The sequence below is a fragment of the Macaca thibetana genome, chromosome 10, assembly GCF_024542745.1.
Source record: "Macaca thibetana thibetana isolate TM-01 chromosome 10, ASM2454274v1, whole genome shotgun sequence".
Classification (NCBI taxonomy): Eukaryota; Metazoa; Chordata; class Mammalia; order Primates; family Cercopithecidae; genus Macaca; species Macaca thibetana.
This window is the reverse complement of record NC_065587.1, coordinates 78,931,783-78,954,773: the sequence shown is the minus strand read 5'-3', so window position 1 is coordinate 78,954,773 and position 22,991 is coordinate 78,931,783. Positions and strand designations below refer to the sequence as shown.

At 39.9% G+C, this 22,991-nt stretch overlaps 1 protein-coding gene across 4 annotated transcripts in view; it reads right to left on the bottom strand.

Annotated features, from left to right (window-relative positions):
• Positions 1 to 8,764: 8,764 nt before the first annotated feature.
• Positions 8,765 to 22,991, bottom strand: part of SNAP25 (synaptosome associated protein 25) — an 88,430-nt gene continuing 74,203 nt past the window's right edge. For all 4 annotated transcript variants that reach the window (XM_050745070.1, XM_050745068.1, XM_050745069.1 and 1 more), the window contains exons 6-8: positions 20,057 to 20,182; positions 17,064 to 17,208; positions 8,765 to 10,054 (exon numbers count right to left, since the gene is read on the bottom strand). In XM_050745070.1, coding sequence (XP_050601027.1) covers positions 9,986 to 10,054; positions 17,064 to 17,208; positions 20,057 to 20,182 — 340 coding nt within the window. In that variant the 3' untranslated portion in view covers positions 8,765 to 9,985. The remainder of the gene's footprint in view (positions 10,055 to 17,063; positions 17,209 to 20,056; positions 20,183 to 22,991) is intronic.

Sequence of the window (22,991 nt, the reverse complement as noted above, 5' to 3'; positions counted from 1 at the left end):
TCTTGCTCTGATGCCCAGGCTGGAGTGCAGTGGTGCCATCTCGGCTCACTGCAACCTCTGCCTCCCAGGTTCAAGCGATTCTCCTTCCTGCCTCAGCCTCCTGAGGAGCTGGGACTATAGGCATGCACCACAACACACAGATAAGCTTTATATCTTTTGTAGAGACAGGTTTTTACCATGTTGGCCAGGTTGATCTCAAACTCTTGTTCCTTTTTAACTAGTAATGTCAGTTCTCCTCATTCTCTTCTGTGTTACCATTTTGTCAAAATTGCTTGACTCTGTTTTCTTTGGTGTTCCTTTTCCTTGTCTTCCTCTTCATGCTAAACTATCTGGTTCATTGCCTCTGGGTCTTTAGGATTAAAAGAAACAAAACCAAACATCAACCAAAAAACACCTTTCTTGATGTTATTATCTGTCATCCAAAACCTTAGATCCACTACCAATATTTAGAATATTTATATATTTAGCTTTTCCATCTACTCTTGAGTTCATCCTGTTTGTCCTCTAAATTATTCTAGAACAGAGACTTTTAAAGATTTCTTTCTCTCTCTCTCTCTTTTTTTTTTTTTTTTTTGCCTCTTCTAACAGTGAAAGTGCTTTCAAACAAACTCTCCGATGAAACCCTATATATGGAACAGGCGAATGTGGAGCTGCTGTTACTGTATGCAACCTGAACAACGAGATGCAGTGCCCTGGGTAGGTGTCCTGCTTGCGTGGTCTCTCCCTCATTTCCCTCTCACAGTAGATGCTTCTTAAACACATCTTCTAATTTTCTTGTCCCCATCTCTTATTCCACCCACAGCAGTGGCAATCAGTTTCATACAGGGTCTAACCAGCCTTACAGAAGTGTGAGCTGACTGTCCCCACCGCAGCCCCACCTCTCCCTTCTGCCCTGGAATTTCTCTAGTCCTCTGGTGCAGGACAGCCTTATAAATAACCCATTGTCATCCATGCACACAACCCAGAACAGGGAAGTAATCTTTAAGGTATATAAATGAAGGTTCTGAGAGTAGAAATTTACATGGGCCATTGTCACAGTCAAATCGATAGTTGTGGAAAACAAAGTGTGGCAATCCTTGACCAAAAGGAGTTGAGAATTGAGGGGCAAATGCAGCTCCCTTTCCTGTCCCAGGCAGATGGTCCTAATATGCATTTCATAAGCTTCTCAGCTGTCCCATAGAATCAAACGTGCAGGTGGCTGTAGCATTGGCTGGCTAACTCCATAACGCATGCCTCCATTGATTTTCCAATGAGTTTTTCACCATTCACTTTTTCATCCCTCATTCCTGCTCCCTGGAGTCACACTGCCAAAAAACTACTTAGACTTATTCCTCTATGTCAGGTTTTGTTTTCTAAGGCGGCATCCTGTAACATCTCCTAACTTGGGAAAAGCACTTCCAAGGTACTCCAAAGTTTCTTCTTGGTTTGAAATCATTGCTTTGGAATCAAATTATGTTGAGATAGTTAGAAGAGATATCTTGACTGAAGAACAGCTAATTATTCTCAGCGCTGAGCAGGCAATTTGCATTTAATGTATATAAGTGAAAGCTCTGAGAGTAGAAATTTAAATGGGCCATTGTCATGGCCAAATCGATCCGTGTGGAAAACAAAGTGAATTTTTAGTGGAGCGGTATAAAAGCTCTAGCCCCTTGGAGAGTCTGTTTGGTCTGATTTGGAGTTTTGCCTTTAATAACAAATGAAAGTACAGATTTAGGTCTCTAGGGCTTTCTATCTCCACAGCCTCTGGATGTTTAAAAACACACACCATTAGCACTTGCCTCATCTTTCCTAAACTGGCGGTTGTCACGGTTCATTTAAAGAAGTACAACAGTTCCTCGGAAGATAGCAGCCACCTCCCACACCCCTACACCCCCAGACACCCAGGATACATCTTGTGTATACTTAAGCTGTCTCTGACACACATAATTTCTTTTTCAACCCTGAGTAATCAGTCGTTTTTGTACCCTTAGTAAAGAGAACACTGTATTTTTGTACAGAAAAGGTGGAGAGGAAAGGAAAATAGAAGAAAGACCCCTTTCCTCCCGAAATTTCAGTGCAAATTCCCACAAAATAGCAACAAATAAAATATAGAAAGGAAAAAAACAAAAAACCACAGAAGTGTCCAGAATAAGGGTGTTTGTCAAGTGCTAATTGAGGATCCAGTTTTATTTGTACATTTTGAAATGTTTTCTTTCAAATTCTGGGTATTTAGGGGTTAATGATGTGGCTGAAACCCTGTTGCTTTGAATAGGAGGGATTAGTTTTGTTGTTTCAGGATTAAGGTCAGTCTTATCAACAGGCTGTCAGCAGCCACCCTCAGCCCTACCTACAATCACTCTGCTCATGGTTCTCAAATCCTCCTTTGGGCTGCCAGACCACTAAGCCCCGTCATTTTTCTTTTGAATACCACTAAAGGGGAAGAATATTGGCATGTGTTCGCTCTAAGACACACTGAGAGTTCACCTTAACTTTTTGTTTTTGTAAGAGTCTAGGGTCAAAGAGGAGAGAAGAATTCCATACACCTCTTTGAGGTTGTAGCAGATTGATTGCAAAGACAGGCATACTATTACCACTCTCCATATGCACACTCTTTGCAATGTGACTGAAGAATTTTTCAACAAGAGGCAGAGCATATTTCTCTGTTTCTTGGATCTAGAAGGGTCTCGTGACTTGCTTTGGCCAACAGGACGTGTCAGAGGTGAAAAGCTTAGCCCTCAAGATAACTTGCATGCTTCCAATCTCTTTCTTGGACTCCTGACTTTGTCATGAGAACAAACCTTGGCTCCCTGCTGGAGAATGAGAGACTTCGTAGAGAAGGAGCCTCAGCCAATAGCTGGCCAACTCCCAGAAGCTGAACTACCCAGTGGGCTGTAGCTGACCACAATCACATGAGGAGTCCAGCAGAGACCAGAAGAACTGCCAGCCAAGCTTATCCCCAAATGCCAAACTGCAGAATTGCAAGCTAAATAAGTATTTATTTTTTTAAGACACTATGTTTTGGGGCAGTTTGTTACCTAGTAGCAGCTAACTGACAACAGAAGTTCATCACCTCCACCATATTCCTTGAATTTTTTGCCTGGCTTCCCTTATTATCATTAAGAGTACTGGCAAAAATGATAACAATAGGTAACAGGAAGATAGAACTGTAGAGTGTAAAAGTTGTTTGGGCTCATAGTAACATTTGGGGAATTATTCCTATTTTCTGGACAGGAACAATAGAGAAAACAGTATTAATGCCCTTGACCTTGATGACTTTTGGGTAATGGTCAGAGACTGAGTTTTAATGGTGAAAAATTCAGTACCCCTACGGCTATAATTGGGAACATGGAGATACTTGGGCAGTTTAGTGGTAGACTCGAGAAAGGTATGAAACATATTTGATGTGAAATTAATTTACTTAAACCTAAGATGAAGTCCAGTGAGTACAACCTACGCACGTACATGTGATGAGTGAATTTTCTAATTGAAAGTAGCAAGATAGGCCTGTTTCTGACCCTGATGGTGCTGATTGTGTTTCCTTTCACCTTAATCATCATCTTAGTGTTATGGAAGATTTACAAGGCAATTTAATGAACATTATCCCCATTGATATTCCCAACCACCCTGTGGAATCGGTAAGGCAAGCATCATGATGTCCATTTTGCTTATCCATAGACTAAAACTCAGGGAAGTCTTAATCAAGACTCCTGATTGAATTCTCTTTCCAGAGCATGTCTATGCTACCCTTTATTTTGCAAGTTTGTGGGAGGCAGCACATTGCCTTTTACTATTAACTTTCATTTCTCCAACCCTTGTTTGGGGAGGGTGTAGTGATACCTGAGGACAAAGGCTAAATTTCATGGTGAAGGGCAGTAGGTGTAGGCAATCATTTTGGTATTGCTTTGCATGCAGCTTCTTGCTCAGCACCAAAGAATGCCGAGGGGCATTTCACTGAATCATGATGGATCCAAAAAGTGCTGTGAAGTAGATGGAAGGCAGCACATTTCTCTACAGCAGTGTTTTGGGGGAGATGCTTAGGAGCTGACATGAATCTTGTGAAGGTGATGTCTTAGTAGGACTCTCTGAAGCAGACCCTGAGACAAGGTTTTTTGGGCAAGTAGTTTATTTGAGAAGAGATTCCAGAAAAAAAAAAGGTAGGAAAGGTGGAAAAGAGACAGAGAAAAGCAGATAGCCGGTAAAGCGATTGATAATTATCAGGTGAGTTATCACATGAGCAATTAGACATTGATTCAGCTGGGGAACTCTGGGAGACAATGCAGAACACACACCTTGGAGTTATCCCAACCTAGAAGAAAGCTGGGGTATCCACTCATCCATCCTCATCCATTTTTGATGACTGCTTGCAAGGCCATTAAAACTTCAGTGTTCTGGCTATCGCTTCCTCAAGGCAGAGAATTACATGATTCTTCACTGACAACAGCCTTTTATGAACAGAAGTGTGTGCTTGGAGGATGTGGGCAAGGCATCAGAAGGGTCTGGTAGGAGGATTATGGGCCAAATTTTTCTGATTTCTTTATGGAGATAGGATCATAAACTCAAGGCAGTCAACCCCCTGAATAGAATGGTCTTGAAGCTGTGTTGTGGCAAGAGGCTAGAGGAGCCAAGGATTGTGTAATGGTGGGTGAACGAACACTAGCTGGAGGCATCCTGTCTGGGATTGCCCCTCCAGAACAGTGAGACAACTGAGAGTGTTGGCAACTCATCCAGGGGAGAGCTGCGGGTATACAGTTAAATGCCTTGATAATGGTTCACTTTTCCTTGGTTTTCTTATTTCCTACATTCTAAGAGACAGACTTGAGTTTCCAAAACTTAAATAACCTGAGGTAGGTACACAGCAAACATGTTTGAAGGTAAATTAGTAAGTGGAGGATTGTATGAAGACCTAAATCTTGGACCATGAGGTCAACACCTTCTACTCTTCTAAGAAAATTTGACTTGACATTCATTCCTTGCATACCACTTGTCTCATTATCTGAACTTGCTTCCTTGCTCACTGGGCCAAGGGTTTGGAACTTTATTCTAGCATATGTAGGAAATACTTAACATGAGTACTGAGTAGCAGAGGAGGTACTCCACTATTATTAAATAAAAAGATAGAGGCAATTTGTACTTTCATTTCATCACTTTCAGCCTCTGCTTCTCCAGTGGGTCACCCTGGACCTATTTTAATTACTCTAAATCTTGAAGAATTCCCTGACTAAACTTCACTTTGTTGGTAAAGTCTTCCCTGATCATTCTATTTTACAGTAACACCTGGCTGTGAATTGAAAGTGTCCCCTCCAAAATTCATGTGTTGAAACCTAAACCCCATTGTGGTGGTATTAAGAAATGGGGGCTTCTGGGGAGTGATAAAGTCATGAGAGCTTCACTCTCATGAATGAACTAGTGCCTTTTAACAGGGCTGGAGAGAACTAGCTTAGTCCCTTTTGTCCTACCTTCTTCCATGTGAGGACACAGAGTTTGTCCCCTCCAGAGAATGCAGCAACAAGGTACCATCTTTGAAGCACAGAGAGCAGCCCTTACCAGACATCCAATGCTGGTACCTCGATCTTGGACTTCACAGTCTTCAGAACTGCGAGAAATAAATTTCTTTTATTTATGAATTACCCAGTCTATGGTATTTGGTTATAGCAGCACAAGTGGACTAAGATACACCCTCTCTCCTACCTCTTATGCTCCGCACCCCCTTCATTGTGTTGCATTTCTCTACAACATTTACCATTCCATGTACTTTATATATTGTTAATCTCTGTCTTTGTAGATTGAGTGTAAGTTCAGTTAATGCAAGGAATTTTCCCTGCTTTGTGTGTTTGCTTTTTGTTTCTCCTATTGCTGTTTTCCCAATATGCAGAATAAGGCTTGATATACAATGGAAGCTCAATAAATATTTCTTAAATGAGTGAGTGAATGAAAGGTAGGTTCACCAGGACCTTCTGCTATGACATCCATCTTTCTTTGCTTCTCCTTGTTGAACCAAATGTCTCTAGGAGTTTCTTGGCTGGCTGAATTGACATAGGTGCATTCCTGAAATGTATATTCCAGGACTCTCTAAAACTTCAAAGTCACACACATCTGGCTTAAATCACACCCATATCACTTATTAGCTGAGAAAGCTTGCTCAAATAAACTATCAGTTTCTTCATCTGCAAAACGGGGCTAATAATGCTGGTTTTGCCAAATTGCCAAGCTCTTTTTTTAAAAGAGTTTAATGAGTCAACATAAATGAAGCACTTAGCACAGTGCCTGGCATGTACTAGAAAGATGATCACAAAATATGAATTTTCTTTCCTTTTCTTGTTCAATGCAATCATCAATTTATTAATGAATTAGTGAAACAGAGATTGGGGAAAGTTGGTGAAAGCAGTGGCTGTAGGAGGATGTGGAAGAAGCATAACAGAAATAGAAATGAGAGTCTGACAAGAGAAAAGGACTCTGTTACAGGGATCTGAGGCCACCCTTCACCTTCTGGTCTTTTGTAGAAGGGTCCTCTGCCAGTGCCAAGTACAAGGGAGGTAGAAGATTGAGTTTTCACAGTGTTCCACATTGCCCCAATCATTTCATTTCTAATGTACTTTCTGAGTTAGCACATTACCCAGAGCTGATTCATCCCTGGGGCATAGGTCTCCCTTTAGCCTAATGGAGATGACTGCATACAAGCTGTGGTTGGATAATCTCAATCACCAAAAGAAATATGCTTCAGAAAGAATCATGTGACAGGCCTTAAAGCAAAATGCCTGCATCTTACTTTTCGTGTATCCAGTGAAAGGTTTTAATTATTCAAACAATGTGGAAATGCACTCACTCATCTGGCTAAGAACAGATGGAGTCTGGAACAGAATTTTCAAATGTAGCCCGTATTTGACCCCTTGGCAGCTTTGACATATGCAGTAAATTTATTTACTTTTCCCATCTTCTAGCATCCTTTCTACTACCTTAATTTTAAGGAATAAGTTTGTTGTTACTACCGTTCCTTACAGTAACTTCCAAAAGCCTCTGGCTACTTACAGAGCCTGTTCTCAGGCTTAGGAAAAGGTTAAAGAACTACACATATTTACTGTCATCACTGTTCTTGCCCCTTAATTGCTCTCACCAAACCTCCAGAGATGTTTTTCTGGATAAAATTATCTGACAGTCAACCAAGGCAACCAGGATGAATGTATCTGCATTGATACTACGGGGATGTAGAGAGAGGTGGAGGAGGTGGCAGAGGTGATGGAAGTGATGATGATGATGCTGGCAGAAGAGATGGTGGTGGTCAAGTGGTGGTAGTGATGGTGGCAGTGGGAGCGACAGTGGCGATAGAGGTGATGATGGTGATTATAATGGTAATAAGGGTGGAGGTAATGGGCATGCTGGTTAAGATGGTGTGGAGGTGGTAGAGCCAGTGGAAAGGTAAGGTGGTGGTAATTGAAACAGTGGTGGTGTTAGTAGGAGTAGGGATAGTGATGGTGGAAGTGATGGTGGTGGAGGTGATGGTGGTGGTGGTGTTAGTGGTGGTTGTGGTGGGACAGGCAATGATGTTGGTAAAACTGTGGGGCAAGTGAATAAAAAATCTTATGTCTACACAAAACTTTTACATCAATGTTCATAGCAGCATTATTCGTAATAGTCAAAAAGTGGCCGGGCACGGTGGCTCACACCTGTAATCCTAGCACTTTGGGAGGCCAAGGCAGGTGGATCACCTGAGGTCAGGAGTTTGAGACCAGCCTGGCCAACATGGTGAAACCATGTCTACTAAAAATACAAAAAAAAAAAAAATAGCTGGGTATGGTGACAGGCGCCTGTAATCCCAGCTACTTGGGAGGCTGAGGAAGGAGAATCGCTTGAACCAGGAGGCGGAGGTTGTAGTGAGCCGAGATCACGCCACTGCACTCCAGCCTGAGCGATAGAGCAAGATTCTGTCTCAAAAAAAAAAAAAAAAAAAAAAGTCAAAAAGCAGAAACAATGCAAATATTCATAACCTGATGAATGGATAAACAAAATAGTATCTATGCATACAATAGAATATTATTTGGCAATAAAAGAATGAAGTACTGATCTGCGATACAACATGGAGGAACCTTGAAAACATTATGCTAAGTGAAAGAAGCCAGTTCCCGAGGACCACATGTTGTATGATGCCATTTATATGAAATGTATAGGCAAATCTATAGAGATAACTAGGAAACCAGTAGTTCCCTAGGGCTGGGAGAAGTGAGATGGGAGTGATTGCTAATAGGTATGGGATATTTTGGTGGCAGTGATAAAGATGTTCTAAAATTAGATTGCATATCTCTGTGAATATACAAAAAAATTTAATTATATATTTAAATGGGTGAATTTTATAGTGAGTCAGTAAAGCTGTTTAAAAAAAACAGGGAGTCAGTGGTGGTGTGGTAGTGAAGCCCTCAATTTTAGATGGTGGAGATTTTGTGGAAAGGAAGGAAGATTGGAGTTGATAGACACCAGATATACCTGAATCTACGTAGGGCCATGCCTGGGTTCCATAGATATTTTTCCTATAATTTTTTTTCTATGTCTTCTGGATAACTACATTTTCTTCCTTAGTCAACACTGAATTCACAAGGTAATTCTAGAGCAGGTTGTGAGAACCAAGCCAAGTTGTCTGTTGCCACTGGAATCATGCTTAAATCTTATCTTTTCCCCCACACTGTCTTCGGCACACAGAACTGATTTGTAGTAGCTGGGATAGGGTAGCCAGGCTTTCTCTTCTCATGTGAGTGCAAAATCAGGCGAGTCCATGAAGAAATTAAAGCAGATCATCTGGAGTCTATAATTTTTAATAATTTTAAACTAGCTACAAAATGTCAATCACTTCACAAACTGACAGAGGAGACAGGAGGAATTTAATATTACATGCTATAATGATATTTATCTCACAGTTTATATTTCATTCATTTATATTATTTTTTAAAAGGTTTCTTTATCAGCTACTAAACATCTCAGCAATTTGGTGTGCATAGCTCTAGATTAAGCAACAAAGAATTGTACTGATAACAAACCACAGGGGAAATGGTGGTTAGTAAGAGTCAGCCTTATAAAATTTACATCCACACTGTTTCACAGCAAGATTGCTTTCTCCAAAACGTAGCCATCAAAAGCAGCAAACAAACCCTATATTACATCCATTTAACATAATTTCAGCCAAACATATATGTTGCTGGAAATGATTAAATGGTGAGTGTGTCAAATCCATCTTTTTTAAAATTCTTTTTTTTAAAAAAAGGATGATTATGATTTAGAAGTCTCTATATATTGACAGGAAAAAAGTGACACTACTGCACTTTTGCTGGTATAACTTAATCTTGACAGTGTCTCAATACTGAGCATGCTTTGTTGTTGTTCTGTTGTTGTTGCTGTTGTTTTATGTGTGTGTGTGTTGTTTCATCAGTATGCTACTGTCATGGAAAGTTTTTGTTTAAGTAGGAATCTAAAAATCTATTTAGTTCTCATGCATAAATGCATAAATCACATCACTTTTAGTGCAATGCCTGTTATGTAATTCCACATTGTCTAATCATGAAATCATAAAGACAGATAACAGCCATGAGGAACCGAAGACGGCACATTTTGAGAGATTCAGAGCCTGACACTCAAAAGACTGTGGCAGTAGCTCTGTGGAATGTCACAGTTTTACAAGAACAATACTGTGGATTGAAAGAATCAACAGCACATTGAGCATTCCTAAATTGTTGTTATTCAGCAAATGCCACCGAGGAGAGAAAAGGAAAAATGAAACTCAAGACATCAAGGAGTTAGAGCCACCAAATGACCACTATATACAACCTTTGGAAAGAAAGAGACCCAGAGAGAACAAAAGACACAAAGTATTGTTGGGAAGCTGACAGATGACACAGGACAACATTCACAATGGGGGTGGACTGATGTGTGTTATGTGTGCAGACCTACTAGATAATACCATGAGAAAAGCATGAAGGAGCTATCTTGCCCGATAGCATTCAGAGGAGAACACGGGTGGGCACATTTAACCACTTCCCAGCATCTTTGTTGCACGTTGGTTGGCCTCATCAATTCTGGTTTTGTTGGAATCAGCCTAGAAAAGGGGGAAAAGAAACAGAACTCAGGTTACTCCTTAAAAATCCATTCACCCTTCTGGGTCCAGGTCCAATACTTCCTCCTGGGGGAAACCACTAAAAACCTCCTTGGTCAGCATGGGCCATCCTTTCTTTTGTCTTCCCAGAATGACAGCTATGGCTCTACTTGAATGTGATGGTAGAAGCTTAATTTTCATTTTCAATAATTTTCCCTACCAGAGAGCAGAGGCTTATATATGATTTATCTTTCTATCCTAGAAAGACACTCAATGACTTCTATGGTAGGCATTCACATCTGTTGGACCAAGTTGAATTACACTTCTTATACAGTAGGATTGAAACCATGGCTAATTTATTAGCAGCGACCCTTTGAACAAATTACATCTTGGGGCTCAGCTTTCTCGTCTCCAACCTGGATGATAAAAATATTGTTAATGAGCATGAGCATGTACAGTGGACCCTTGGACATCATGGGTTTGAATGGTGTGGATCCACTTTTACATGGATTTCTTTCTTTCTTTCTTTCTTTCTTTCTTTCTTTCTTTCTTTCTTTCTTTCTTTCTTTCTTTCTTTCTTTCTTTCTTTCTTTCTTTCTTTCTTTCTTTTTTCTTTCTTTCTTTCTTTCTTTCTTTCTTTCTTTCTTTCTTTCTTTCTTTTTCTTTCTTTCTTTCTTTCTTTCTTTCTTTCTTTCTTTCTTTTTCTTTCTTTCTTTCTTTCTTTCTTTCTTTCTTTCTTTCTTTCTTTCTTTCTTTCTTTCTTTCTTTCTTTCTTTCTTTTCTTTCTTTCTTTCTTTCTTTCTTTCTTTCTTTCTTTCTTTCTTTCTTTCTTTCTTTCTTTCTTTCTTTCTTTCTTTCTTTCTTTCTTCACACAGGGTCTTGCTCTGATGCCCAGGCTGGAGAGCAGTGGTGTGATCATGGCTCACTGCACCCTCAACTGCCTGGGCTCAAGTGATCCTCCCATCTCAGCCTCCTAAATAGCTAAGACCACAGGTGCATGCCACCAGGCCTGGCTAATTTTTCTATTTTTTGTATAGATGAGGTCTCACTATGCTGCCCAGGCTGGTCTCAAACTCCTGGGCTCAAGCAGTCCTCTCTCCTCAGCCTCCCAAAATGCTGAGGTTACAGGCGTGTGCCATTGTGCCTGGCCAGGATTTTTTTCAATAAATATATTGGAAAATCCTTTGGAGATTTGCAACAATTAAGGCAAACTTGGAGATGAATGTATTACTTAGAAATATTAAGAAAATTAAGAAAATATTAGCCACATCATGAATGCATAAAATATATGTAGATACTAGTCTAGTCTATTATCTACTACCATAAAATACATACAAATCTACTATGAAAAGTTAAAATTTATGAGACTTAAACAAACATAGACTATGCATGGGACTATTTGCAGTTGAGAGAAATGTAAAGATGCAGTATTAAATCATAATTGTATAAAATTAACTGTAGTCCATACTGTACTACTCTAATAATGTCATAGCCACCTCCTGCTATTGTGGTGAACTCAAGTGTTGTGAACATCCATTTAAAATGCTCTGTGATGCTAATCATCCTCACCGTCTCTCCAGTAAATTGCATAGTACAGTAAAAAGTGATCTCTTGCAGTTTCACATTTTTAAAAAATCATGTTTAGCCCAATACAGTAAACCTTGAATAACATCATGGCATCCATACAGAGTGCCACCAGTGATGCTAGCAGTGCTACCAAAAAGCAAAAAAAGTCACGACATTTCAAGAAAAAGTTGAATTGCTTAATGTGTTCTGAAGATTTCAGACTGATGATTCATCTTGTAAACAAATGGTATAAACTGATGGTATCAATAAATACAGTATAGTATTATAAATGTATTTTATCTTCCTTATGATTTTCTTAATAACATTTTCTTTTATCCAGCTTACTTTATGATAAGAATATAGTAAATAATACATAAAACATAGATGTCAATGGACTTTTTATGTCATTAACGCTTCCAGTCAACAGTAGGCTATTAGTAGTTAAATTTTGGGGAGTCAAAGAATTTTCAGCTGCATGGGGGTTGACACCCTAAATCCCCATGTTGTTCAAAGGTCAACTGTACTTTGTTCCGCTCATTAAACTTTGACAATATCAAGATTAATAACATCAACTATAAAGTGTCTACTATTATTAGCTCCCTTTTCCAGATGAGAAAAGCAGGCATAAAGGATCTGGAAAATTTGTCTGAAGTCTTAGTACTAATAAATGGAGAAACCAGAGTCTGAATGCTAGCAACCTGGAGTCAGAATCTACACTATTCATCACTTACTATTCAATTTGTCGAGATCAAATGAGTTTATATACATAATGTGCTTGGAATAATGTTTTGCAAAATGAAGGGTTCATTAGTTTATCTTGCTATTATTGTTACTGTGCGAAAACTTGGGCTTGCTTCTGAGATGCTTAATAGTTTTTAAGTGCATTTCTGAAGACTCATTTCTATGAGTTTCATAACTGTCTTGTCTTTAACAGGTGCACATTTACCATGATTTTGTAATTGGCTGGCTTTAATCTCTTGGTTGATCTCTTTACTGCTTGGGTTACGTTTGCAGTATATGCAGCATGTAACCAAGGGCTGCTACCAGCATAAATCTTTAAACTCTAGAAAATAAATGATTCCCTTCACCACTAAGAGAAATGCATCAGCAAGCAGAGGTGAGGACAACGATTCCGTTGAGGCTGTTCTTTTGTCCTTCCCTGACTGGTAATGCTGTCTATCCTTCTAAAGCCTGGGAAGAAGAGGAGGAGGTTGCCAGGCAGTGTGGGGAATCAGAACTGTTTTTCTCTCATCCAGTATCACTCAATGATTACCAACTTTGTACCTATTGCAGTGCTGTACTTCCCTATTTCTACTGAGCTGAGTCTTCTGTATTCAGTTTATATTGTGAATTCTCAGGACATTAGAATTATCCATGTTCAAATAGAAATTTGCAAACTTAAAATAAACATATTTCTACATTAATCACAACTTTGAATTACCTGGCAATGGTTCTCTGTCATCTGTTTGGATAACTGAGATTTGTCTTTTAAAATCGGTATTTACATAGTAAGATAGGGCATTGATTTTGATTGTTTTGAACTGCAGACTCATATTTTTGGCCTTAGGTTTCTCAACTGGAAAATGGATAATCTCTCCAATTTTACTTGGTTCTTAAGCCCTCCCTTTCCAGCTACAAATGGTATCAGAAATAATGACACTTCAGTGCAAAGGAAAATTACAGGATCAGAGCAATGTGAAATGTTCCTGTAGATTGAATTAATATGTTGCCAGACCAAACGCTTTGAAAAGCTCAAATGAGAAAAATAATTCATTTAAAAATGATGGCATTTCTGAGCACAAACATTCTAGGATCTCCTGTACAAGAATGCACTGAGGAGCCTTCACTTGGGGATATTTGAAGTACAGCATGAGGTTACTCTGGATATCATCAAAGGATCTGGGAGGAGCTTTGTATTTCTGTGTACCACGATGAGGGAGGAGCTGAAACAGACTTATGTTCAATGAGCATCTGTGATTTCCACCTAACTTACTTCTGAAGCATATGAAAATTCCACCCCAGGCAATATTTGACACAGAAAGTACTGCCCCTTTATTATATAAAAGAATTAGCTCCTTTTAGGAAAAAAAAAAAAAAAAGTCTGGAATCTCCTTGCAGATGTTTTCCTGGTATTTGGAGAATGCCCCTATGATCACCCTACTTATATGCTGTAGGACTTTATTTATGATGGCTGTCCCATTCCAGTTCTTATGTTTCAATTTAGAAAATTCTAAATTTGCTGGAGTGCCCAACATATGTTACATGTTTGTCCTTGTAAGAAGGCCAGGATGACCACCAGAGAGTCAGTAAAAGGTTAGAAGGAGCTGTTCAGCCCATCTTCTGAACACTCTGGGAATCTCAACTTCAGACCATGCCAGGTAACTTTTAGGACCCAGTTCAGACTTCCAGCCTGTTCTGATCCTAGGTCTGAATGGTTCTCTTACTATCCTTCAGGTGAGGCAACCAGGTCACAGAGCTGGTGAATGGCAAAACCCTATTAGAACTCAAAGTCTTAGCTCTCAAATGCTGTGTTTTCTCACTGACAGAAGAACATGAGGACTGCTAAAGCATCAGCCTCACTGTATTCCAACGTGTGCCTGTCATCTACCACTGACAACTTTATTTTTATTTATATATTTGCTTATTAGAGATGGGATCTTGCTCTGTTGCCCAGGCTGGAGTGTGAGTGCAGTGGCACGATCATAGCTCACTGCAGCCTGGAACTCCTGGGCTCAAGGAATTCTCCCGCCTCAGCCTCTGGAGTAGCTGGGACTGCATGCCTAACTTACCACTGATAACTTTAAATCGAAGTTTGAACATTGCTAAGGTATTTCCTTAGCAACAGTTCCCATAAACCCTCTGATGTGGGCTTGCTTCCAATTCAGTAAGTTTTCTGAAAAAATTATGTTTTAACCTTAGAAGGCATATCTATATATGGTTGTTTATTTATATATATGGTTATTTATATATAGTTATTTATTTATATATAAGGTTAGTTATTTATATTTATATATAAATATATACATAATATATATATTTATATATAAATACCCTTAAGTGGAAAACTAGATTTTTAAATAAAGTAATTTCTTGACAGTCCATGAGGATGTATTGAAAATCTCATTGTTAAGGACTCCCAAAACTTCACTCTTGATCCAAGTGATGAGAAAAGATCATGATTGATAGAGCTGGGTAAAGGTTGCTGTTGGAGTCAGGAAAGACTATGATAGAAACATCACAAGACTCTCCCTACCCCTACAGTGTGATTGTAACTACATCTTAGATATGCAGGACACTTCTGCATACTGTTTCCTGTTATCAGAAATGAGAACTTCAATGAAAAGGTAGAAATCTATTAATAATTGTGCAGTTCATGCGACATGATCATTTGGGGCAATGCTGGGTTGAAGTGGGCTCTATTTAAATCATATGTGGATTTTGATTCTGAAAAAAAGGGGGCTATTTAAAGTGTTGACTGTAAACTAATTATTCAAAGGCAATTAGACCCTTCACCCACTTCAGTAATTCCGCACTCAAGGAATGATACAAATTGAAATAGTCATTACCCATCCCACCTGCCTGGCTTCTGATTAAACCTTGTAACTGTATATGTCTCTGTCTTTATAGTACACTGGGCCTAGAAGAAAACCTTCTCCTTAAAGATGAGAACTAGAAATGCAAAGTGGCAGAATCAAGATGCCACTTGCCTTTCCAGGAACACATTTTCTTGCTTAAAGTTCAACTCTGTCAATAAGAGTTTGACCCTTCTATTAGTAAAGACTCTCCTTCTGGAACCCTAATTGGCTTTGATGCATTATCTAGCTGCATCTGCAAGTAAAGTGGGTCCATTAATAGAAAATGAATACTTCCTGTTTTTTTTCAAATCGTTTTTCTGTTGGAGGGCAGCTCAGCAATGATTTCTTAGTTCATTATTCTGGGCCGTAATGGGTTAGGTCAGCTTGTGTTGGCTCTAGTGAGTTTTGAAACTCTCAATATTATTCTAGTATCTATTGATTTACACAGCATTAAAAGCTTTATCATGTGAAAGCCTTCTTAACAATGATAAGCATGCCGTTACTTGCAAAAGTAAGCAAAGCACGAGTATTTTGCCAACCAACACTAAAGTTTGCATAGCTCATATTGATCAGGCAAAATATGCAATCAGATGTTTTTAACATGGAATATGTACAACACAACAGGACAAAGTGTTCCCTTTATGCCTATTTATTCCTTTTTCAAGTCATTGGAGGCTGCTTGCATACCAAGAAACTACTATTTAGATTTATGATTCTAAAAGTCTTAAAAGTATCCTTCTCTGCTCACCAAAATGGAATGAATTATGTTAAGAAAATTCAGGATATCAGACAAAGAACTTCAACATCTCCCAGGGAATAAACACACAACATAAGTTATCCACATGGAGTAGATTATAGATGTACAATTATCAATAAATCTATAATGCCTCTATTTCTCCTTTTTAGCATTTGGACATAAGAGTTTGTAATCAATATTCAAGACCCTACTGATTGAGGAAAGGGCATGAAACATGGAAATATGAATTATGAGTTCTGTGTTGTAGAATATCAGGTTTTGGTGCCCTAGGTCTCTTTATAGGAACTTTCCAGTGTTTCTTTCCAATCTCTTCTAATTTTAAGCCCCCACACACACCCCTTCCCAGTCTACTCCCTCCAGTCTTTCTTATGGCCCACGTTGACATGGTGGATCTTAGAGCCAAGTCTGGTGTCCTTGTGTAAACTCAATTTCATCATATAAAATTCCCTATTTTTAGTTCTGGGGATGTGAACTGTTAAACTGGAAATGGAACCTGGATATTTTTGAATTATCGTTAAAGCTTTGGCATTTATAAAAACAAAGCTCATAATCATGTCCTGGCTAAACTGACCATTCTTCCCCCATTTTCTGATTCTATCCCTTCACCACCTCCACTTGACAAACTATTAATACTAACCATCCTTCAAGATTCAATTCAAAGTCAACTTATTCTGAGATTTTCCCGAACTTTGCCTCTTGAGATCTTTCCTTATCTAACCTTGTTTAGCATTTTATCTGTGGATCTCTTACTGAATTATATTTTGAGTGATAGAAAAATTCATCTGGAGGCTCGTTGCCTCCCATAGGCTGTGAATTTCTTGGCAGTAGGGGTGGTGTCTTTCTCATATGTATGTGGCCCACAGTGCCTAGCACAATGCCTGGCTGACAGGAGCCTTTGAGAATATTTGCTGGATTAAATTTGACCCTCTTATTTTCACTCCAATTCTGTTGCTGAGTCCTATATTTTTCTCTTGGAAAATGAAAAACATTTCCAGCTATCAGTGCACCTGAATCCAAGGTTGTGTTTTGAGGATCTTGTTATGCCCTTCACACTTCCTGATGGTCATTTCAGAAGTAACTCGCAGTAGCGACTTGCTGACTGCCTTGTGCTCACCTTCTCCATGATCCTGTCGATCTGGCGATTCTGTGTATCGATCTCATTGCCCATATCCAGGGCCATGTGACGGAGGTTCCCGATGATGCCGCTCACCTGCTCCAGGTTTTCATCCATTTCATTTTCTCGGGCATCATTTGTTACCCTGGGATCCAAAGAGCAAGTTTTAGAAGACAGAGGGTGGAAAACATATTGAATACCAAGGACCGAAAGCATACTGGAAACCTGTAGTCCTCTGCATGTCAACTTTATCTATCTTTAATCTCCATCCAGTACAAAAACACATTTTAGCTTTCATACACTTAAAAAAAAAAAGTTTAAAATTGCATTTTGAACCCTTGAATTTCTATTCTTAAAGAAGGTATATTAAATAGATTAATTTATCTACTTTCTCACTCCTTCAATTATGTCGTTTCCCCTTCATGTGTTTATTTCAATTTTTATTGTTTAAGAATGAAAACATTTTGGCCGGGCGCGGTGGCTCACGCCTGTAATCCCAGCACTTTGGGAGGCCGAGGCGGGCGGATCACAAGGTCAGGAGATCGAGACCACGGTGAAACCCCGTCTCTACTAAAAATACAAAAAAAAAAATTAGCCGGGTGCGGTTGTGGGCGCCTGTAGTCCCAGCTACTCGGGAGGCTGAGGCAGGAGAATGGCGTGAACCCGGGAGGCGGAGCTTGCAGTGAGCCGAGATCGCGCCACTGCACTCCAGCCTGGGCAGCAGAGCGAGACTCCGTCTCAAAAAAAAAAAAAAAAAAAAAAAAAAAAGAATGAAAACACTTTGTTTGAAAAGACTTTAGGTCAGAGCATGAAGATGGAATTAGACAGAAATGGTATTCTTATTTCTAAGAATATTCTTAATATTTCTAAACTCAAATTAAGTCTCCAAATTTCTAAGACTCAAATTAAGAATACAATAAAAAGCTTATTGTGCTAAGTCAGAGTCTCCGTGCTCATCTCTTTTCACCCTTGAGATTGACACCAATGGTAAGAGTAATGATAATTACAGTCTGCCCCTTAACCCTGCTTGCTCCCAGGAACTCCAAGGAGAGACACTTGTTCAAGATGATTTTTATTTGCTCATATGTTAATATCATAGGTTTCTTAGTGGCATGGTGCATAGGTGATTTCAGACTCAAAAACTTTGACAAAAGAATATTGTTTCAGGTTGAATGAAGTGGGAATGGGAGGAAGGAGCTGACTCACAACACACATTACATTTTTTCACAGTCCAACTTGAAAGTTAAGGAGGTACTTATTTCAGAATTTCCCTAGTATATATGGTATTGAGTTAAAATATATTCAGAAGGGTTAAAATCCTTCCCCCATGGTGACTCCCAATGTAGACTGGCTCATTATGGTTTCAAAGGCAGCCCAGGCCAGAGAAAATTAAATAATTAAAGGAGAACTTTCTAGCTCTTTCCTGTAGGGAAGAAGTCTATTTAAATGATCATCAACAGCTAAGAGATACTTCTAGTTCGATGGTGCTTGGCCCTGAGTGCATATCAGAATCACCTGAGGAGATTTAATGGGTCACAGGTGCTTGTGTCTCACTTCAAGAGATTCTGGTTCAATTGGTGTGGGTTGGGCCCAAATACTGCTATTAAAAGAAAAAAAGTCTCCCCTGGTGATTCTAATGTACAGCCAGGCTTAAGAACCCTTGGTCTACTTTCCCTGGAAGTAAAGGGAGAGATGAGTTCTGAATTGACTGATGTGTGTAACTTGAGTTTTTTTTTTTTTTTTTTTAAGGAAATGCCCCTGAGTCATAATTTGAACTTTTTTTTTTTTTTTTTTTTTTTTTTTTTTTGAGACGGAGTCTCGCTCTGTCGCCCAGGCTGGAGTGCAGTGGCCGGATCTCAGCTCACTGCAAGCTCCGCCTCCCGGGTTCACGCCATTCTCCTGCCTCAGCCTCCCGAGTAGCTGGGACTACAGGCGCCCGCCACCTCGCCCGGCTAGTTTTTTGTATTTTTAGTAGAGACGGGGTTTCACCGCGTTAGCCAGGATGGTCTCGATCTCCTGACCTCGTGATCCACCCGTCTCGGCCTCCCAAAGTGCTGGGATTACAGGCTTGAGCCACCACGCCCGGCCTGAACTTTTTAAAATAGATATTTAAGTTGTCTTTTGATTCTAGGTTTCAAAATAAATCATTAATAAGAAGCTAATTATTCTCTATTTTCACTCGAAATCCATTCTTGGACCTTCTTTGCTCTGTGCTCTCAGGAGCTGACCTCATGACCGTATCACCCAGTTTCTCTTACCCTCTGGCTTTCAGTAGGCTTTGGCTAATGGCCAATGAAACTGCAGGGCAAGAGGAGTGAGAGGTTAAGCATTTATTTCCCTCTTTCACTCCCTGTTAGCTTTGGTAGTGGCTGTATTTCTCTATGATAGTTCCTTGCCCACAGTCGTAACTATTGCTGGGTTCTGGCAATCATTCCTTCTCCTGTCCCCCAGGACTATGGTGGTAACAGCTTCCTGCTATTGCTAGCTCAGAAGTGCTTCACCATTCCTTGCTATTAGTCCTGCCCACCCCTCTGTAAGTAGTCTCTTTTATAAGCTCTATTCAATTAAACTCATGGAATGTGACTTGCACCTACTGCCACATTGAGTCTGGATGTGGTCATGTGACTTGCTTTGTCTAATGAAACTGGCAAATACAAGTTAAGCAAGCAAAGGTTTGATAAGTGCACTGAGGCTTGCCCCCTTGGAATGCTGCTACCACCATGTAAGGAACCTGGGCTCTCTTGCCGAAGAGGCCACATGGAGAAGAACAGACGTGCCCCACCAACAGCCCCAGTCAATCACCAGACAAGTGAATGGGGCCATCTTGGATCACCCCACCCAGGCAAGGTCCAGGGAAGGCTTAGAAAAGAACACTCAACAGGTATGTAGATTAATGAGCAACAAAATGGTTATTTTTAGAAAACCATTCAGTTTTGGAGTTGTTTGTACTTGACAATAGAGAACCGCTACAGTGCATGCTGCGTGAGGCTCACCTGCGGATGAAGCCGCCACTGATGGCCATCTGCTCCCGTTCGTCCACTACACGAGCAGGCTGGCTGGCCACCACTCCATCCTGATTATTGCCCCAGGCTTTTTTGTAAGCATCACTTGATTTAAGCCTATGCAAAAGAGAGGGTGAGTGACAAGGCACAGGGGTAGAGGAGCAAGCTCTCAACAATTGTCACTTCTTCAAGAGAAGAATCGAACCAAGCGAATGAGTTTTAAGTCGAGGCATTAGAGAATACCGATATATCATAATCCAGACCCAAACAGTTGGCCACCACCATGCCTCAGCTACTCAACATTTCACTTCCAATCGAGTCCATTGCAATGGACTGCAATCTTTGCCCACAAGGTTGTTCTTGTTTTGGTTTGTTTTGTGGTTTAGTTTGGATTTCGGACAAGGACTAAGGTAGCTGGAGGACATTTAGTTCTATTTTAGTGATGTGGTTATATTTGGAGACACAAAACACACAGAAAAACATACTGGCAGACAGACACAAAACAAGACTGCCAAGTAGAGTGTGCACATCACACCACAGCAACACACTGTCATCAAGAAAACATCCTCAACCAAGTTTTTACAAACCATCATGCAAAGATCCCTGTGAAATATATATATATATATTTTCCTAACACATGTGGAACTAACATTTCCAAATCTCCATGAAGGACATAAAGGATTGGTGGTTGGCCAAGAGTGATGGTCTTTGCGTTGCCTCTAGAGTGATTTGAATTAGATAATATATCGGTACTTCCAAACAGTCACCATACATCCAGAGTTGATGTACAAACCTTTGTCCACAGAGACAAAAAGTAAAAGAAGCATAGTGAAATGAATGCAGGAAAATAGAAGAGAGAACAAGCCATCTAGCACCAAAAAGGGAAACCCCTCTATGTCTTCTTCATGCACCAGCTACAGGCATGAGTAAAAAGTGAAGCATTCTCATTTAAGCCAAACTACTCCAGAAGTTGACCATTCTCGAAAAAGGCACTAGCAGGACAGTAATAGCCTTCATGAGGATTTGAAACGCAGGTTCGGTAGCTTCTTTGCTGGGCTGAGGGGCAGGGTGGAGAGTGCTCACAAACTGCTACTTTAAACTATCCTGGTGTTGTAATGGAGGAGAGTGGTTTAATGCTGGTATGGTCTCCATGGGCTGTATTGCACTGAGCTGCCTTGGAGAAAAACTTACAAATCCAGGCATACCTATTGTGCCCAATAGAAACATGTGCAGCATATTTTGGTGGGTGTTGTAATTAAAGGCAATCAAAGATGTTTTTAGGTTCTTTACATAGTAGAAACCACATGCTTTTTAGTCCAAAAACAAGAGACATTCTTTGGTCCCATTTTCACATTTTCTTGTGTAAGACACCAGAATTTAACATTTTATTTTCTTCTTTCACCAGAGGACCACAGCCATCTATTAAAACTGGCTCTAATACTTGCAGACTGGGGACCAAGCAACCCTAGAGACAAACTGGAAAATTGTACCAATAGAATTTCAGCAACTCCCACAATCAAGCCGCAGGCCTTAGTGCAGTCAAAATTTATTGCACCAAAGGGCCATGGACCCATTCAATGAAACAAGATCCCCAAACTAAATTTAATAGGGCTTAGAGTCTGGCTTTTTTAATTGTTATTTTTCCAACTCCCCATCTCCTCCCTCCTCAGATTAAAAAAAGTTATATGGACTTTGTGATGTTTTCTGCTATGTCAAATGTCTGCTATACCATCTTTGGCAAAGTCAAATGAGTGGGAAGTATGCGTTTCTGAAAGAAGGCAAACCACTGCACCCACAATGCTGCACATAGACTCACATCACTGCCGTACATCTACCATAGTCCCTTGAAACATGCCGAGACAGGGCGAAGCCCTCAGAGAGTCCAGGGCACCACCAGCCACTGCGTTGTGACACATGGTTTTTAAAGCATTATTTACACACAATAGGGAACACCTCAGTCAAGCTTTGAAGCTTAGTTTAGGGTCTCTTGTGCATTAAGGAAATTAGTGATCACTCAAATGTGGAATTCGTAGGAGCCATCATTTCATTAGAACATTAGAATCCATCCCAGGGGAACCTGCCTCCACCCTTTCTTCACACACAGTTGATGAAGGGGGGAAAATGTGTCTGTTGGAATTTATCACGAAATGGATGGAAATCTCACCTGGGGGCAAGTTGCCACGGAAAGGAATATACAGTCAAATCTTGACTAACTGGAATGCTTGGTAATGAGGTTTTTGTTTTGTTTTGTTTTGTTTTGATGAATTATATGACTTTCTTAATGAACAGTGGGGCCAAGGAGGAAAGTTTTGTTTCATGGGTGATGAGTGAATATCTTTGCTAGACTCCTGAGCCACTTTCCTGCCTGAAAGTCTTAAGGTAGAAGACCTGATTGAATCTTTCCTTGGTTATCATTTATATTGATTGCTTGATGGCCTTTTCTGTGAAGATCAACTCTTATTGTTTGGTCGTCATAGATGTGGAAGTTGCGGGAGGATGGAGACTAAGCAAGACAATTCAAACTACCCTGGAAGTAAAACTATTTTACATTTCTGATGTGAGGTTTTCTCTTTGTTTCTTTTTTGCTAAAAATGGAAGGGAGCAAGAGCATGCAGCTGAGGTTTCCAGTTAGCTAGATTCCAGTTAATCAGGCTTTACTGTAGATCATTCTTTAAAAAGCAAATTATTTTTATTTTTTTTTGCAATTTGAGCCCCTCCCCCTCCTAAACAGGAAGTGGGATATTTTAAATCAGCCTCAAAGTTTAAAGGATGTGAATGGTCATATAATCTGCTAAAAATGACGTCAATTTCTATTCTAAAAGCTAGGATCAGGAGAGCTTTTAGGAAAAAGTCTTCTTTTAAAAGGGGGATGTGGGAGGGGTGAGGGAGATTGGATAAGGAGTCTAATTTTCCAAATGCATGTTGG